This window comes from Mesoplodon bidens, assembly GCF_964165515.1.
Source record: "Mesoplodon bidens genome assembly, chromosome: 13".
In the NCBI taxonomy this organism is placed as follows: domain Eukaryota; kingdom Metazoa; phylum Chordata; class Mammalia; order Artiodactyla; family Ziphiidae; genus Mesoplodon; species Mesoplodon bidens.
In genome coordinates this window covers 23,167,077-23,185,527 of record NC_138169.1, presented here as the reverse complement: position 1 = coordinate 23,185,527, position 18,451 = coordinate 23,167,077, and the positions used below count along the sequence as shown (strand labels likewise).

At 51.1% G+C, this 18,451-nt stretch overlaps 1 protein-coding gene across 3 annotated transcripts in view; it reads left to right on the top strand.

Annotated features, from left to right (window-relative positions):
• Positions 1-18,451, top strand: part of AP1B1 (adaptor related protein complex 1 subunit beta 1) — a 51,350-nt gene that overhangs the window by 15,392 nt on the left and 17,507 nt on the right. The window contains exons 1-9 of one of the 3 annotated variants that reach the window (XM_081252012.1): positions 1,134-1,157; positions 3,884-3,946; positions 7,940-8,045; positions 10,572-10,707; positions 11,479-11,724; positions 12,960-13,150; positions 13,951-14,172; positions 16,873-16,993; positions 17,356-17,451. In XM_081252012.1, coding sequence (XP_081108138.1) covers positions 3,910-3,946; positions 7,940-8,045; positions 10,572-10,707; positions 11,479-11,724; positions 12,960-13,150; positions 13,951-14,172; positions 16,873-16,993; positions 17,356-17,451 — 1,155 coding nt within the window. In that variant the 5' untranslated portion in view covers positions 1,134-1,157; positions 3,884-3,909. Of the gene's footprint in view, positions 1-1,133; positions 1,158-3,883; positions 3,947-7,939; positions 8,046-10,571; positions 10,708-11,478; positions 11,725-12,959; positions 13,151-13,950; positions 14,173-16,872; positions 16,994-17,355; positions 17,452-18,451 lie in introns of those variants that run through there. The other 2 variants (XM_081252011.1, XM_081252013.1) reach the window with 2 other exon arrangements.

Genomic DNA, 18,451 nt, shown 5'->3' with positions numbered 1-18,451 from the left:
TCCCTCCAATGATTGCTTTTTTTAATGCTCTCTCTTTTTTTTTTTTTTTTTGCGGTACGCGGGCCTCTCGCTGTTCTGGCCTCTCCCGTTGCGGAGCACAGGCTCCGGATGCGCAGGCTCAGCGGCCATGGTTCACGGGCCCAGCCGCTCCGTGGCATGTGGGATCTTCCCGGACCGGGGCATGAACCCATGTCCCCTGCATTGGCAGGCGGACTCTCAACCACCGCGCCACCAGGGAAGCCCAATGCTCTCTTTTTTTAATGCTCTCCAAAGATGGAATCCAAACACTAAGCTTTTTCTTGCCTAAATTGGCTGCTTGCTTTCAATTGTGGCTCATGTACATGGTCAGAGTCTTGGCCCCTGTGGCCTCCATTAGCAGGGATACAATGCATAGCGACGGCTGAGAGCAGGGCCAAGAAAAGCACCAGTCTTTCCTGTGGCATCTGCAAATCTGAGCTCAAAGTCTGACTGAACTGTAGGGTTTTTTCCATTCCTGCAGAGAGAATGAAAAATCTCTCTTGCGCTGATAGCCTAGGCAACTGCAGTGAAAGAACATGAGGAGAGAGCCACCCTCAGTAGATCCACATGGTGCTGGTGATCTTTCATGGTGAGGTGAGGTTTTTTAATCGGTGCTCTGGGGTGGCTTTGCAAAAGCATTTTCATTTCTCCCTATCTTCTCCTTCCTCCTCTACCTTAATTTCCTGTATGTGAAACAACTTCAGGGGGATACAGTTTCTGCATCAGCAGTCCCACTGGGCCCTCTGCAGAGGGATATGTGAAATAGATACTGCGGAGGAAAGAGGCCGCCAGCGCCAGCTGTCACATGGGGTGGTGGTTTAAGTTTGTGAGTAGTTGCTTAGCACCTGTAAATGGAAGAGTGTCATCAAAAGCTCCAGCTGTAGGGGCATCAGCAGCTGTGGTGGCTTCACTAGTTGACCCTGCAGCTCTCTTGCTTTTTTTAATCCCCCAAAGAGAAATTTTCCCACCCTTTCTTCCATCTGGGTGGTTGCATCCAACACAGATCTGCCAGGCTGTGTTCTGGGAATTCAGGGCCCTTGGATGTTGTGTTGTGCCTGCAGATGAGGGGAAAGCCTGTGACAGCCTCCTCTACCAGAGAAGGAAGAATTTCTGGGCAGCACTGAAGTTGGACATCTAAGGTAGTTTTTGCTTTGTTCACTTTGATTTCCTTCTAGATTTAACGTTGGAGGGGTTTGTACGTTACTTTCTGTGATTCTTTTGGCCTGTGATTTTTAGCCCTTCTTGCCTTCATTGATCCCTCTTCTTCAACTAAATTTAACCTTGGGAAACCCAAGGTACTCTCCTATTCTGGATACCTCTGGTTATGCTCTCAGGCCTGTGACTTCTGAAGCCATACAGCCTTTTATTGTGTGACAGACATGCCATTGCCTTCTTTACCTGCTCATTCTCAGAGCTCCACAAAGAACCTCTAGGTTGGTGAGGTTTCTCTGAGAAAATGGCTTTCTCTGTGCTCAAAATGAAATTATTTTTAATGTATGTAAACTCCGGTAGGAAACAAATGCTTATATAGTTACCTCACAGCTGTTGGAGAGCAGGCTGAGGGTCCCTGGGCTTTTCAGTGGCAACTTTTCATTTCTTTCAACAACTATTGACTGAACCCTGGCCACGCTTGTGTGGAGGATGGATGCAGCTGTGGACCAGGCCGACTTGGGTCCTCGCCTTTGTGGATCTGTCTGCAGCCCTGACCCCTGCTGCTGAGACTGGCAGTTAGCGGCCCCGCAGCGGCACTGGCATCAGCAGACACAGGGGTCTCTTCTGCTCTTTCCCACAGCTCCCACAGAAAAGTGCCATCATCCCTTTTCAACCTGACAAAGCAAAAGGAATGTGGAATTGTGTCTTTTTCTTTATACTTTTGTCAGCGAAGCCTTTATTCCTTTATCCTAATGGGATCCACAAAGGCTTTAAGACAGCCCTGAGGCAGTACTTATTGGTTCCCTGTTGGTTACTGAAACAAAACCTATGGGCAGGCATCTCAGTTGGGAAACAGCCCTGTTGCCATCCTGCCATAAATACAGGCTTAAACTGGAAAAATACAGTTGGGCTGCAGGGGAGCTGTGTTGCCATTGTTTCCAGAGATTTTTTTTTTAAATAAATTTATTTATTTTATTTATTTATTTTTGGCTGCGTTGGGTCTTCGTTGCTGCGTATGGGCTTTCTCTAGTTGTGGCGAGCGGGGGCTACTCTTCGTTGCAGTGCATGGGCTTCTCATTGCGGTGGCTTTTCTTGTTGCAGAGCATGGGCTCTAGGGGCACGGGCTTCATTAGTTGTGGCTCGTGGGCTCTAGAGCTCAGGCTCAGTAGTAGTGGCACACTGGCTTAGTTGCTCCGCGGCATGTGGGATCTTCCCGGACCAGGGTTTGAACCCATGTCCCCTGCATTGGCAGGTGGATTCTTAACCACTGTGCCACCAGGGAAGCCCCTCCAGAGACTTTTGAGATGTTCCTTGACTCTTCACATCCATCCCAAGAGTAACCTTAATCTCCCCCCACCGATAGCAATGAATTGAAAGAAGATATTAATGGTTTACATGTTTGAGTCTCTTCTATAGAGGCAACAGAAGGGACCAAGTGAGTGAGTTTTCTCCATGCAAATGTCTGTTCTTTGGGGTGTGTGGTTTTCTGTATCATGTGAAACTATAGGTAGGACTGGAAGTTGAAAGTCTCATGGCTTTTTGGACTGAGTCCTTAAGCCACTCTCAGGGTTCTGTCCTTTCTCTCAGATGGGGAAGCAGAATTCCCTCCTCTCTAGAGCACAGGTGCTGAGCTCAGATGGACCTGAAATTGTCTCCCAGTCCAGCCACTTACAAGCCATGTGACCTTGGGCAAGTTACTTAACATCCCCGAGCCTCAGTTTCCTCATCTAAAAAGGGGGTAAAAGCAATTACTTTATTGGTAGAATTAAATGAGATGATGTGTGTAAAGCTTTAGTAGGGGTTCAGTAAATGATAGCTTCTTAATACATGTTAGAACAACCCCTGAAGCCTCTGCCATGCATCCAGGGTACTTGGCTCCTGTGTAGCTTCTTTTATCTCTCATCTGTTGACCAAGAAGAACTGTTGAAGTTACGTAGTAAATGCTCAGCAAATTGTTGAATGAACGAGAGGGCCTTGGTACTTTCTTTGCCCTGTTGCCTTAGACCAGTACTTCACAGTGTGAGTTTTACCCTAGGAGGTGTCCTGAGAGATGCTTTGAGAAAACTGGCCAGTCAGATTTGGGGAGTGCTGTAGAGTCTGCAGTGTGTAGTTTCTAGCCCTCTCTAGAGATGAATAGTGCCTATCACTGTTTAGAGAAGCTTGGAAAAGTTGGATAGAGAAGAAATCTCTCTAGCTTTTTAACCTTGGCATTTTCCAAGATCCTTTGACTATATAGGCAATGATAGTGATAGTACTTCCATGAGGCTGTGATGAGGCTTCATTGAGTTCACGTGTGAGTGAGCACCACAGAGCGGCTGCTGTAACCATGATTGTTCAGTGCTTTTTAATTTGTGGACTCTTCCAAAGTATTGAGCCATTCCCTACTGATGGACATTTAAGTTATTTCCAGTGGTATATTGTTATGGACAGTGCTGCAGGATATAAAACTCTTTTATCCTGTGCAGATATTTCTGTGGGAGAGATTCCTAGAAGTAAAATCACTGGGTCAAAGAATATGCACATTTTAAAATTTGATAGGTCCTTTGGAATTACCCTCCAAAATCTAATCAGCCATTATCTAACAGTTCATTTGCCCAGTAAAGAGATGAGAAGTTATCTCCCCTCACCAGGCATGCACTGGATCCCTCTCCCCTCTTGTGAAATGAAAATGGAATGGAACACAAGGGCAAGTCACCTCTTTTCTGTCTTGCAGAGTCTGGCCACAGATAAGGGACCAAAATGACGGACTCAAAATATTTCACCACAACCAAGAAAGGTACTGTTTGTTTCATTGTGGGGTCTTTTTTTTTTTTTTTTGGCTGCCTTTGGTCTTCGTTGCTGCACATGGGCTTTCTCTAGTTGCGGCAGGTGGGGGCTACTTTTCATTGCAGTGCACGGGCTTCTCATTGCAGTGGCTTCTTCTGTTGCAGAGCACGGGCTCTAGGCATGTGGGCTTCAGTAGTCATGGCACACGGGCTCAGTAGTTGTGGCTTGTGGGCTCTAGAACGCAGGCTCAGTAGTTGTGGCGCATGGGCTTAGCTGCTCTGTGGCATGTGGGATCTTCCCGGACCAGGGCTCAAACCCGTGTCCCCTGCATTGGCAGGCGGATTCTTAACCACTGTGCCACCAGGGACATCCCCATTGTGGGGTCTTACCCTCTTCTTTCCTTGCCCGACCCTTCTGCTTGCTCCCTGTGGTAGTGGCATAGAGGCCTGGAAGCAAGTGGCAAGAATCACTGAGAGCATTTTGAACCTTGTGGATCCGGAAATTTGAACTGCGGATGGTGTAAGAAGTATGACTACTTCTTTCAGAATTCCAGAAGGAAAAAGCATTAGCTCCAAGTATAGAAAAAAGCCCTCTTTTGCTCCCCATGGCTTTAAATGGTTAAAAATGATGCCTCGGCTTCCCTGGTGGTGCAGTGGTTGAGAGTCCGCCTGCCGATGCAGGGGACACGGGATCGTGCCCCGGTCCGGGAAGATCCCATATGCCACGGAGCGGCTGGGCCCGTGAGCCATGGCCGCTGAGCCTGCGCGTCCGGAGCCTGTGCTCCGCAACGGGAGAGACCACAACAGTGAGAGGCCCGCGTACCGCAAAAAAAAAAAAAAAAAAAAAAAAAAAATGATGCCCCACCGCCCAGAGGAACGAAAGCACACAATCCTGTCAGCAACTGCACAGTGGTATCTGTGCATGTTTGGTCCTTATCGTTGGGCACATGTTTTACGTGGTTGAAGTCAGAGTTTATATCCTGTTTTTCATCTGGCATTATCATAAACGTTTCCCCACAGTTCTGAAGACTCAGTCTGTTGAGTTGCTGCATCAAAATTTGCTAAGCTAGTCTTGTATTGTTTGGGTATTACAGTTGATTTTGCTTTTCGGGAAACGGAGTTTGTTGTAGTGGCTGACAAATGCGCTTTAACCCTATAAGTATCTTTCTGGCTGGCCCTTCCTTCTTCCTTCCTTCCAAGTGAGATTAACACTCGCCTGCTGACCAGATGAGGAGAGTTTGTTGTTGGGTCAGCTGAGTCAGAACCTGCAGTCCCCTCATCAGGTGGTTCATTTCTCAGTCCAGCCAGTTTTCCTGTGTCTTCCATGTGCAGTGGAGGAGACAAACGGAGTCTCTGACCTGGCTTTGGTTGTCCTTGGGCAGAGAGGACAGTTTATTTATTTATTTATCTATTTATTTTAATTAAAAAATTTTTTTATTTTATTTATTTATTTTTGGCTGTGTTGGGTCTTCGTTGCTGCATGCGGGCTTTCTCTAGTTGTGGCGAGCGGGGACTCCTCTTCGTTGCGGTGCGCGGGCTTCTCATTGTGGTGGCTTCTCTTGTAGAGCACAGGCTCTAGGCGCACAGGCTTCAGTAGTTGTGGCTCACGGGCTCTAGAGCGCAGGCTCAGTAGTTGTGGCGCACGGGCTTAGTTGTTCTGCGGCCTGTGGGATCTTCCCGGACCAGGGATCAAACCTGTGTCCCCTGCATTGGCATGCAGATTCTTATCCAGTGCGCCACCAGGGAAGCCTGAGAGGACAGTTTATTAAGTAGTGATCACTCTAAAGGGCAGTGGGTGCTGTGATAAGGGAGGGGTGGGGCCCGTGGGAGGGCTGGGGTGGAGCTAGACAGATAAAGGGGGGCGGAGTGAGTGCTGGCCCAGGTCCATCAAGGAAAGGAAAGCCTAGGCACAAGTTACTGAAGAGTGTGATGGAATAAAGGTTGGAGAGGTTTGTGGGGCCTGGCGAGCCAGGTCAGAGTGGGTGAACAGTGCCGAGTAAACTGAGGTGTCAGTAGTGGGGTTTTTTTTATGGGTTTTCTTTTGAGGAAAATGTCTAGAGAAATGTCTGGGACCAAATTTGACATCATTGATGGTTTTAAGCAGGGGGAGGTCAGAGGCAGATTCTAATCAAGGATTGAAGTGGGTGAGGCTGTGGGGAGGCAGGGAGATCAGAACCACAGTTCGCATGAGAGATGATGCTGCCTGAGCTGGGGAGGAAGGTGGTGGTGTTGGGGATAGAATTGGATGCCTCGTATGTGACTGAGGAGGTAGGCCTGGTGACTGGTTGGATTTGGGGCACATTATAGGAAGGAGGCATTTCTGAAGCAGGCAGATCCTGGGATCACCCCACTAGCCTTCTTGGGGCCAAGGTGACTCGGGCCTAGATCCATCAATTGACTGCCAGTTGTACTGAACCTGGCCAAACACCTCAAACAAAGCAGGGGCAGCCCAGCAGCAAGGCCCAGGGTCAGTCACATGGTCTGTTGGATCCCATAGCACGGACACAGCCCCCTTAGTCTCTTGGAGGCGAAGGGCGTGTGTTCCTTCAGCTCTCCAGAGCCTTGGATTTGAACTGCAAGGTCTGCAGATTCCTTCTGGCTCTGTTGAGCAATATCCTCAATGTGGCCTTGCCCGGGCTGTGCTGCACGATTGTTCTTAATTAACCTGCTTACTGTCTCTCATCTCAAGTTCTTTGCTGAACACCACATTGTTCAGTCATTTAAAAAAATTTTTTAAAAAGAACAAAACAAAATAACTCTGTTAGTTTTCTTTTTTTCACTGTAAATCCATCTAGAACTTCTTCTAGGACTTCCCCCACATGATAGTTTCTGCTTCACCCCCAACCCAAGTAACTTGAGAGGGAAGCCCGGGACTCTCCTACAAAAGAGAGAGCCAAGACAGAGGTTCACGTGGTAAATTAGTAATAATAGTGACCACCTTTAATGCAGGCCACTGAGTGCCAGGCACTGAGCTGAACGTTTTGCATCTGTTACATGAGAAGAGTCAAGGCCCCAGGCAAGTCAGAGAGTACAGACAAGGAAATGGTTTCAGAGAAGCAGGGTGAATGTCCTGGGTCGGCCAGAGCACATGGGCTTTGGAGCTGGCAGACCTGGTTTTGAATCTTAGCCTTCCTCCTCATGGCTGTGTCCTTGGGCAAGTTCCTGAACCTCTTCTGGCCTCCATTTGCTCATCTGCAGAATGGGGGCAAGTGTGGAGTTGTTGTGAGGATGCAATGAGAAAAGGTGTGGGAAGAAGTTAGGGAGGTGCCTGGCTTAGAGAAAGGCTCAGGAAAGGCTGGCTGCAGCTGGTTTAAGGGCAGGAGGCCTGTCTCACTCCAGCATCTGCCCTCTTAACCTGTTATTGGGGTTATCAGGCCCCTGACTACCTCTCCATGGCAGGGCCCTGAACAGTCCTACTTCCTCGTTTGCTTTTTCCAGATCATCAAGTTCTTAAGAACAGTTTATTAAATGCTAGAGCCCTCGTGGGACAGCTGAATTCCCATTTTCAGAGCCGAGCAACCACTTGTGGATCAGGAAGTGAAACCCTGAGTGAGCTCTTAACTCGAAGCTCTAGGAAAACAGGAAAAGCCTATTTGTTGAAACTGAGCAAATCCTGCCCTTTTCCCTCAAACCTTAAGTCCCCAGGTTCCATCCCACGCTGCTTTGAGGGCTTTGGGTGAGGGTGGCTGAGGAGAGCTTTGCTTCCCTCGGCATGTTTTTAGCCATCTGGCTGAGCAGGACCTGGCAGCACACTTTTTGTCTCCCTCAGAACCTCTGTAGCTTCCATGGCTCCTCTTCCCTCAATCTGACGTGATCTCCAACCTTCCTTCCTGATAATTCAGAGTTGTTTCTGCCTGCCCACCCAGGGCCAGGGCCTGAAACTGCCTTCAGCGGGCATCACAGAGTGTCTTCGCTGCCTCCCTCCCATTCTTTTGGAAGTTGGGGACTGGGAATCGCCCCTTGGCAGAGTGGAAATGGATCACTCATGCTGCCTCCTTTTTTAGGGGAGATCTTCGAGCTGAAGGCAGAGCTGAACAGTGACAAGAAGGAGAAGAAGAAGGAGGCGGTGAAGAAAGTGATTGCGTCCATGACCGTGGGCAAAGACGTCAGGTGTGCAGGGGTAGGCCGGCTGGCAGCTGGAGGCAGCTGACAGAGGGAAGCTTTTGAGCTTGGGCCCAGTTCGATCCCTCCTTTAAGGTATCCCTAGGGACCCATGTCTCCCCTGGTGTAGCTCCCTTCACAGATCTTTCCAAATAGAAGGTTTTGTTTGCAGAGGGGTCATGCGCTCAGATGTTGATGGGGTCAGGCAGCAATGGAGCAAGTGAAATGGGCTGGGTCGAAAAGGCAACAGGCAATGCAGTGGATGTGCTCTGAGCCCTGTCAGGAACTCCAGAGGATGCTGCCTACTGGAGAAAATGACCCCAGTGGGACCAGGTCTTTCGGTTTTTAAAAAGAACAGGGAATCTGGATTTTTCATTTTAAATCTCCTTGTTTTAGATTGCCAGATGAGGAAATTCCCTGGCAGTCCAGTGGTTAAGACTTGGCGCTTTCACTGCTGTGGCCCCGGGTTCAATCCCTGGTCAGAGAACTAAGATCCCACAATTTTTTTGGTGTGGGCAAAAAAAAAAAAAAAAAAATTGCCAGATAAAACTAAACAAACAAATAAACACTGTGCAAGTAAAACACACCTGCACATTGGGCTTGTTAAATTTGTCGTCAGTTTGCAGCCTCTGGTGTGCATCTGTTGCCAGAACACATCACATGTAGAATTGTGGCCACTCCTTTGCTCATGCATCTCCCCAGCCTGGAACGTCCCTTCCTCTTGTCCATATACACTGCTGCCTCCCTCATCATGCCGGCTGACTACCCTGAACACGCAGCATTTGCTGTGTTCGTGTCGCCTGGCACTAATTGTAGACTGTCCTCTTCTTATGTATACTTATGCTTACCTGCCCACCACATTGTTGAGTCCCCAAGGACAGGAGCTGGGTTCTGTGACAACTTAACACTTGCACAGTGTTTGAGAGTCAGCAAAACACTTTTAAATGTTTTCCTAGCAATTCCCATACTGTAGGTAAGGATATTTTTCCTGCCAAAGAAACCAGAAACAGTGACTGCCCCATGGTCTCATGGTTAATGGAGGAACTGGACTCATGCTCAGCCCTTCTGAAATCCAGACCCAGGGTGCTTTCCCCCATTCCCTCTCCTTTGGGCCCTTTTGGTGCCCAGTCCTGTGCCTCACAGGCCTGGGTGCTGACGTGGAGCAGCTCCCCATCTGGATCCCTCAGCAGGAACCCACAGCTCCAGACTTCTCCATGGATTTCCCTGTCCCATTGCTATGCTCATCAAGGGGCCTCTTGACAGCACGCAATAGAAACGGTTCTGCAGAGAAACCTGCTGAGGACACAGCGGCAAAGGAATCAGGCGTCTGCTGGAAAACTGGGCCTCCTTCCGAGACAGATTCTTCCCAGGACAAAGCTGCTTTCCTTCAACTAGAACACCCCTGTCACAGAGGAGGCACCCCTGTCATCTCAAATGAGCTTGTTGTGCTGATGTGATGGGCCCAAAAGAGCAAGTCAGGCCTCTCAGCTCCCCCCGTTCCTGGTTCGTCATCTTCCAAGGTGATGCATCAGCTTCAGCTCTGACTGGACTCTGCTGCCTGTCGGGGCTCAGGAAATTAACTTTGACCTCTTAAGTCTGTGTTACCGGGTCCTTGCCCATAAAATCACAAAAATTGAGAAGGGAGGTGATAGATAATTCCAGAGACAGAAAATTGACCACTAACCATATTTCACATGTCAAGGGGCCTGTGATCCTGGGACTGTGGGGTACCATGTTGGGAAGGGTTCTGCCCAGTATAACAGCAGTCCTGAGCACGGGCTGTGGACTCAGACCTGGTGCCTTAGGCAGTTGTTTGATATTTGTGAACCTCAGTATTGTCTTCCGTAAAGTGGGGATAATCCACTGACTTCTCAGGGCTGTTCAACGAGATCATTATGTAAAGCCCCTAGCACCAAGCCTGGTGTGTAGCGCGTGCTCTGTACACATGGGCTGGTTCTTAGTGGGTGCCTTGTAGTGACTGCAGCCCAGCCCACCCCTGCTCCCCTAAGCCCTCTGCAACCAGCAACCCAATATAAGCGGCCATGTCAAGTATCAGAGAAGGAAAAACAATCGTTTTCATTTCTGTAGCACCTCCTAGATGTCAAGGACTAGATACCTTAAGTATGTTGTCTCTTTCAATTATCACAAGGGCCCTGTGAAATGGGGTTTTGTTATATCTTTCTTGCAAATGAGGAAACTGAAACTGGGGATAAAAGAATTTTCCCAACTTGATTCAGCCAGCAAGAGGCAGAGCTGGGTTTGAGCCAGGTCAGATGGGCTCTAGAGCTCATGTTTGAACCCTGTGTAAAGAACAGGGGACTTTTTTGCTTTTAAAGTCACCCTTTGGAATTCCATTTCTACCAACAGATGTTCACGGTAATGGAGCTGTTACCCTGCCTTTTACTAAGAAGTCCTGTTATGTTTTCCTTCCCTCCTTCCCACTCACCCTCCTCTCCAGCCCCCATTAGCTGCCTGAAAAGTCTTCCTCTTCTTTTTTTTCACCTTTCCCACATTGACGCTGCTTTGACCTGCCAGTGCCCTCTTCCCCGACGTGGTGAACTGTATGCAGACGGACAACCTGGAGCTGAAGAAGCTGGTGTACCTGTACTTGATGAACTATGCCAAGAGTCAGCCCGACATGGCCATCATGGCCGTCAACACCTTTGTGAAGGTAAGTAGAAGCTTGGTGTGGGGCTGGGGCGCTCACTGCTCCATCTCCCCTCAGTCTCCCGGGGTGGGGCGCTACAGCCTTGGGTAGAAACACGGAGGATCCTTTCCAGGCCATCTGACTCCCAGCCTGGGGGTCTCTTCCTCCAGCAGAGGGCTCCCGTTGTCTCCAGAAAATCTGATGCTACAGACCCTGCTAACTCATTCCACGTGAGGTCGCCCCAGGCCTTTCGATCCCCGTGTGCCCTGGGGTGAGCCATGGCCCTGTGTCATTTGCCAGCTGAGGATGCAGCATGTGTCTGAGGGCTTCCGTATTACCCTTCTAGACTTCGCTCCTTTCTGCATGTTCTGTCCTCCAGATTGAGGAGAAACAGGGACTTGCATTGTCAGCTCTGTGCACCTTTAAAACCTTAGCTCCCCAGCCCTGTCGATGCTTAGATGTGGGCGAATGAGGGTTCTGTGGCCCAGTGGGAAGATTGAGGGTTGTGGTGTTGGGTGGACGCGGCTTGAATTGTGGCTCTGCTCTGTGACTGGGTGAGCTCCCGACCTTCCTGAGGGCCTCAGCTCCCTCACCTGTGAAATGGGAACAGTATTGTGTGTCTGCTGTGAGGATCAGAGGGAACAGTGCAAAGCCTGGTATCTGGCAGATGCTATGTGCTACACACATGGCCCTTACTTTTGGTGCTGTTGGCCGCAGTCGGTGGGAGATCTCACAGCAGCTGTCTAATGTTGCTCAGCTCACCCCTGCCCCTGGCCAATGGCTGGTTTCCCTCAGGACTGTGAGGACCCCAACCCCCTGATCCGGGCCCTGGCTGTGCGGACCATGGGCTGCATCCGTGTTGACAAGATCACAGAGTACCTGTGTGAGCCACTCCGGAAGTGTCTGAAGGACGAGGACCCATATGTGCGCAAGACGGCGGCCGTATGCGTGGCCAAGCTCCACGACATCAATGCCCAGCTGGTAGAGGACCAGGGCTTCCTGGATACCCTTAAAGACCTCATCTCTGACTCTAACCCCATGGTAAGTCTCTGCCACCCACCCTGCCACCTCCACCACCTCCAGGGTTGCTTGGGAAGACCTCTGCTTGACCCTCCACCAGGCAGCCCCAGTTCTTGGAAGTTGGAGCCCTGCGGGGTGGCCTAGCTGTTTTCCTACCCGCAGTGGTTTGGGCGCCATCTTTGGAGTGAGCTAGACCTGGATTCCCTTCTCTGCACAGCCCTCTCTAAGGAGCTGTGTGACCTCAGGCATCCTACCTAACCTTCCAGAGACCTCTTTTCTTCATCAGTAAGATGGATCTAATTCTGCCTGGCTGCCGGGGGTGTTGGGAGGCTTAAGCCGTTAAGGTAATGTGCCTGGCGTAGCCTGGCACAGCCTGGCACACAGTGGGTGTGCACCTAAGACTAGTACCCTCCTTCCCCTTCCAGTCACTGTCATTGTCACCATCCTCTCACCAAGACTGTCAGAGAGCTCTGAATGTGAGGTACTTCTCCCTTTCCCCACTTCTCTGCAGGGTTGTAGAGAATCACCCTTAAAGTAGCGTAGCCTGGAGGACAGGGCACCAGAACGCAGCTGGGAGGGGAGCTGGTCTCCTCACGGCTGGTGATGACAGCAGTTTGGAGAACAGTTCGGTAGGGCCATGTTTAAAATGAAATATACAACCCACCCAGCCCAGACGTCTCATTCTGTGTCCCTCTGAAACACTGATCACACACGGGTGCCGAGTGGCCAGTACGGCGATGGCCGTGGGAGCACTGCTTAGTTACAGGAAAGCTGAAAACCACGCAGAACACACATAAAAACGGCTGCTCTGGTGGAAATGGGTTGCAGCCCCAGAGCTTCACCTGGCAACCCCTCTGTGCTCCAGCCCCTCCAGCCCCTGAGGGGCTCTGCAGGAGGAACCTTCTAGCTCTGAGAAGCACAGTTGTCAGCTCCCACAGTGGGCTGCTTTAGCTGGTAGAGTGGGACTGCGTGTTAGGTAGCAGGGAGCGCTATCTGTTGCGGGAACGTGGAGCTAGATCTTTCTTGTTTTGTGTTTTTCTTTATTGGCAGGTGCACTGACTTTAGTTTCAGCTTACAGAGGAGTCAGTAGGGTGCGTGCTTGGAGTGGGCCTCGGTGCTCCAGACCCTGCCCTTCATATTCCTTTCATATTCCTTTCCGGATGTTTGAGCTCTGACTGGCCAACATCATTAGCCTCACTGCTTCCCTGGCCTGAGAGCAGCGTCCCAGCCTCTGCCCCTTCCACCCTCTCAACCAGGTGGTGGCAAACGCAGTGGCTGCCCTCTCAGAGATCGCCGAGTCTCACCCCAGCAGCAACCTGCTCGACCTGAACCCGCAGTCCATTAACAAGCTGCTGACGGCCCTGAACGAGTGCACCGAGTGGGGCCAGATCTTCATCCTGGACTGCCTGGCCAACTACACACCCAAGGATGACCGGGAGGCCCAGAGGTAAGAGGCTGCCCTTGCTTGCCGGCCTCACCAGGCCCTGGGGTGGGAGGCTCCAACCATGAGCTGGCCCCAGGCCTCCGGGGGGCTTCTTTCCAGGCCTTGCCCCACAGTCCATCGTCAGACACAGAGCCAGCAGGTTGACAGTGGTGTTGCTTCAGGCAGTCAGCTCACTGAGGGCACAGAACAGAAGCCAGGGCCTGACCTGGGAGCTGACAGATCTCGGTCACTGTGGACTGAGGAAAGAGGTGGACAGCATGAGAGCCACCACTCGTTGAATTCTTACTGGGTGCCTGGGGTTCTGCTGGGTGCTTCCTATGCGTTAGATAATCTTTAAAGAAACTCTGTGAAGGCAGCCCCATCATTGTCCCCGTTTTACAGGTAGGGAAACTCTGGCTTAGGGAGGTGGAAGAAATCACCTGCGTCACCCAGCTGGGTCTCCCCTGACTCTTGGTCCTAACCAACATGGTATCCTGCCCCTTTTGAATGCCCTCACAACAGAAGGGCGTGAGTTGACATTCATCCAGTGTTTACTGATTGCCAGGCACTGTGCTCAGTGCTGTACATGCATTGTCTCATTTAAGCCACCAGCAACCGTGTGAAGTTGGCATCATCATCTCCATTTTTTTAGATGAGGAAACTTGAGGCTCAGAGTGGTTTTAAACTGCTTGGGGTCAGTTAGCAGGAAACAGAACCAGGAGCTAGGTCTTCCTCCTACAGAAGACATGCTATCTTGATAACTAAAAACAGGGTGTTTCCCCTTGCTTGTCTCTCCTATTTGTCCCCCTCGGAATGGACCACAGCATCTGTGAGCGGGTCACCCCCAGGCTCTCCCACGCCAACTCTGCTGTAGTGTTGTCTGCTGTGAAGGTGCTGATGAAGTTCATGGAGATGTTGTCCAAGGACCTGGACTACTACAGCACGCTGCTCAAGAAGCTGGCCCCGCCCCTAGTCACACTGCTGTCGGCCGAGCCGGAGCTGCAGTACGTGGCCCTGCGAAACATCAACCTCATCGTACAGAAAAGGTACTGGGACCACCACATATGGGTAGTGTGTGCCCTGGGGGAGATCTCCTGCTGGGAACAGGGGCTCTGAAGGGAAACTGACCTGTCACCGTGCAGGATGTCTCAAGAGCTTAACCCAGGGGTTCTGAGCCATTGGTATCTTTGTCCCACAGGGGGACATTTGACAATGTCTGGAGACATTTTTGGTTGTCACAGTGGGGACTACTGGCATCTAGTGGGTGGAAGCCAGGGATGCTGCTCAGCATCCTACAGTACACAGGATAGCTCTGCCCCCCCCATAGAACTATCCATACCAAAAATGTCTGTAGTGCTGAGGTTGGGAAACCTCGGCTTAGCCTAACCAGATAGCATGCCGGATAAAGGCTAGCATGCACTTCTTAACCATGGAGAGTGGATGGTCCACAGTCCACACAGCCTTCCTGAAACAGGCTGTAAGATTGTGTATGTGTGCACACACTCATTTTTCCTGGGTAAGAGTCCATAGCTCTTGGGCTTCCCTGGTGGCGCAGTGGTTGAGAGTCTGCCTGCCGATGCAGGGGACACGGGTTCGTGCCCCAGTCCGGGAAGATCCCACATATCGCGAAGTGGCTAGGCTTATGAGCCATGGCCGCTGAGCCTGCGTGTCCGGAGCCTGTGCTCCGCAACGGGAGAGGCCACAACAGTGAGAGGCCCGCATACTGAAGAAAAAAAAAAGAATCCATAGCTCTAGAGGCTGGAGGACTCCAAGATGAGGCGCCATGGATTTTGCATTAGCCTCAGGGCCACTCAGAATGCTGAGCAGCCAGTTTCCGTCCACCCAGTAGGAATGACCACAGTAGTGAGCCACTGCTTAAGGGAAGGCACCTGACACCCGGGGTGGGTTGGGCTAAAAAACAAGGACCAATCCAGTAAGGGTGCTGGGCAGCTCCGTGGAGTGGGGCCAGACTCTGCAGTTCTACTCTAACTCCAAAGGGCCAGCCTCTTTGGTCAAATGGCTGGATCAGCAACTAACTCAAAAGCAGAACAAGGGCCTCTTGTGGACAGGGAGCATGTGTGGAAGACCACACATGCTCCCTGTCTTTATAGCTTCAGTCTGGTTCTTAGTACACACATGGGGGCCCAGAAAGATCAGTGGAATTCAGACATTTGTGAGGGTTTGGGAGGTAAATTGGGGCAAGCTTTCTGAGTGCCTGAACAAAGGGATGAGACTAGGGATTCACAGTTGCAGTGTGGGGTTTAGTGAGGTGTCATGACCTGTGGATCCCAATCAGCAGGAGGGGCTCCCTGTGCTATATTTAACAAGGCAAACCTCCTAAGAAGTTGACCCTGTTGCTGAGGCACCACCAGGCCCAGGCCCAACATGCTGTTGGGCAGCTTGTGCCGAGACCTGATGGCAGAAATCACAACTTCTGCCGCCCAGCTCAGGATCCTGCCTCACTTTGCCAGGACCTCCCCGCAGCCTGCTAAGCAGCACTGAGGACCACCTGGGCAGGGTCCCTCCTTTCTCTTTGCTGGGTCTTCTCGCCTCTTCACCGTCTGTCCTCATTCCTTTTTGTTCCTGCTCTCTTTTCTGGAAAGGGTGCGGGAGTAGGAGTCAGGTAGGGGTGGTGACTCTCATCTTGCTCCCGCCCTATTAGCACTAGATGTGTGACCTAGGGCAGGCCCCTCCCCCCTCAGGTTTCCTCAGCTAAGAAAAATGAGGTGGGTGGTGCCGGTGAGGGAGGAGCAATGACACTGGTGACAGTTCCTGCCTAGCAAGTGCCTTCTCTGAGGCAGATACGGATCATGCTAGATGCTTTGCATCTACCTCTCACAACAGCCCTGTTATGTAGGTGCCTGTGTCGGGATCCCCAGGACCACCCCCCACACACACACACACACTTAGAGATTCACTAGAAGGACTCCCAGGAGACAGCATATCATTGTTTTCATAGCTGAGGTTTATCATCGACCTAGTAGGGCTGCACAGCTGGATCATGAGGGAGAAAGACAGGTGGAGTCTGGAGGAATCCTCGTGCAGGCTTCCCATGGTGGGTCACACAGAGCATGTTCCTCCCCCAGCGACAGTGCAGCAGCATGTGTGTAATGTTTCTGCCCAAGGATGCCTGTTTGAGACTTAGCACCCTGGGTTTTTTTTGGGGGGATGAGTCATAAAGGCACCCTCTGCCTGACACCTACCAAAATTCCAGGCTCCTAGAAGGAAAACAGGTGTTCAGCAAAAACCATGTTGTTTATACAAACAGTCAAGGCACAGTTAACCACGTTTATCATTTAGGGAATGGTGAGAACACTCCCAAAAGCTGAATTTCCAGATGCCAGGCCTTTCTAAGACTGGCAACTCGGGCCTGCAAAGGTAATGCTTCTGACACAGAACGCTTCCTATTTCGTGAGTGAGGAAATGGGCCTGAGGTCACCAGCTAGGATTGGAACTGAGGCCTGACTCCCAAGCCTGTTGCCTGATGCCTGTGGCCTCTTGAATGTGATCTGTTTCTTGCTCATATTCCCTCTTCCCTTCCTGGAATGTGGTTGGACACACAGGGGCTGGTCAGAACCTTGGTTGGCAGGTCCTGTGCCCAGGAGCGTGCAGCCATGGGGGCGACTGCTTTCACGGATGTCAGTTTCCACGTCCGACCCCAGAAATGTCCCAGCAAATGTGGAAGGGTTTTCTCACAGGGCCTATGACTTGCTCTTTGCTCTTTGGGCAACCTTGCCCACCACCAGGCCTGAGATCCTGAAGCATGAGATGAAGGTGTTCTTTGTGAAGTACAATGACCCCATCTACGTGAAGCTGGAGAAGCTGGACATCATGATCCGCCTGGCCTCCCAGGCCAACATCGCCCAGGTCAGCAGAGGGTGGTACCCAGCGCACCGGGCTCTGGGAGCAAGCTCTCCACAAATGTTAACTGATATTTATGTGATTAAAGAGTTTGTTCTCTCTGTTATTACTTCACATCCATTGAAGTGGTAGTTAGGTGGATATGTTAGCTAGATCAACCAAACTTAAGGATTGTCCATCCCTGCCAATTAGTCCTTCCTGTTTTCCTCTTGGGGCACCTGACAGCTCTCTCCCTCCCTTGGAACTTCCACCTTGAACAGGAGGCAGAATCCCACCCTTTTAGGGGTGTGTGCATACCCGCAGACCAGGGGTGTTCCAGGAGGTTGCCCTGCCAGATCCCCCCAACTGCATCTTTGTTTGGGCCACAGGTGTTGGCGGAGCTGAAAGAGTATGCGACAGAGGTGGATGTGGACTTTGTACGGAAGGCTGTGCGAGCCATTGGCCGTTGCGCCATCAAAGTGGAGGTGAGGCTCTGAGACTCTGTCCTTGGCGGGGGGAAGGAGGAAAGGAAGCTGAAACCAGGAAACCAGTCTGATTCCAGCAGAATCTGCCAGCTGCTCATGGTCCAGGAAGGCCTGAGGGTCACAACTAGAGCCCCCAAGGCACCCACGGTACAGATTTGGTTGGGCTCCTTCTCATCTGTAATCTCCCTTGGGCCTCTGAGTTGCTGCAGATGAAATTAGCCCGTCATTGTCAGGGGTCTCCTGCAGCATTAGCTAAGACAGTGTGGCAGCCCAAGCTGGTGGTGGCCCTGGTAGACTTAGCTCTCACTTTGTGGAGCTTTGGGGCAGGGGCTCTGCCTATTGGATGTTTTGGCAGGTATCATGATTCAGCTGTCCATGTGCCCTTATCTTCAAATTCCCAAGGGTCATTCAGACCCCTGTGTCCTGGCACTTCGTCCCTCCCATTCTCTGCCTCTGGAGAGGTTCCTTGATCACTGATCTGACTCTCCTTAAATGGGTCTCCTGGAGGCTAGGGGATCTGGGACAGCTGGTCAGTTCAGCGCAGCCCCTTGAGACGTTTTCCATTTGGCACCCGTGATGGCAGTCTGAGAAATCTCTCCCATAGAGCCTAGTGCAGTGTGTTGGAGTAGAGGGTGTGGGGAGGGCTGGTCCAAGCAGAGACCTCCTAAATGCTTTTGGTCATGGGAGCCCATTTTGTGGAACAAGTAGAAGTGAAGCCCTGCTCTCAGGGCTTGGCCTAGAAGAGCTCCAAAGACCCTCCCTGCTCTCAGAAGCTCTACTGGCCTTCTCCTCAGCTTAATTCTCTCTCCCTGTGTCCCTGCCATCCCAGGACCATCATTTTGTACTCATTCTCCCACCTGTTACCTGCAAAGAGGGTTCTCCCGTTTTCCTACTGTGAAAAGGAAGGTGGGCAAGGTGTGACTGAGCCCAAGGCATGTCGGTCAGAGGTTCTGCTGCAAGTGGGTGCAAGGCCTTGCCCACACTCTCCTCTTTCCACACA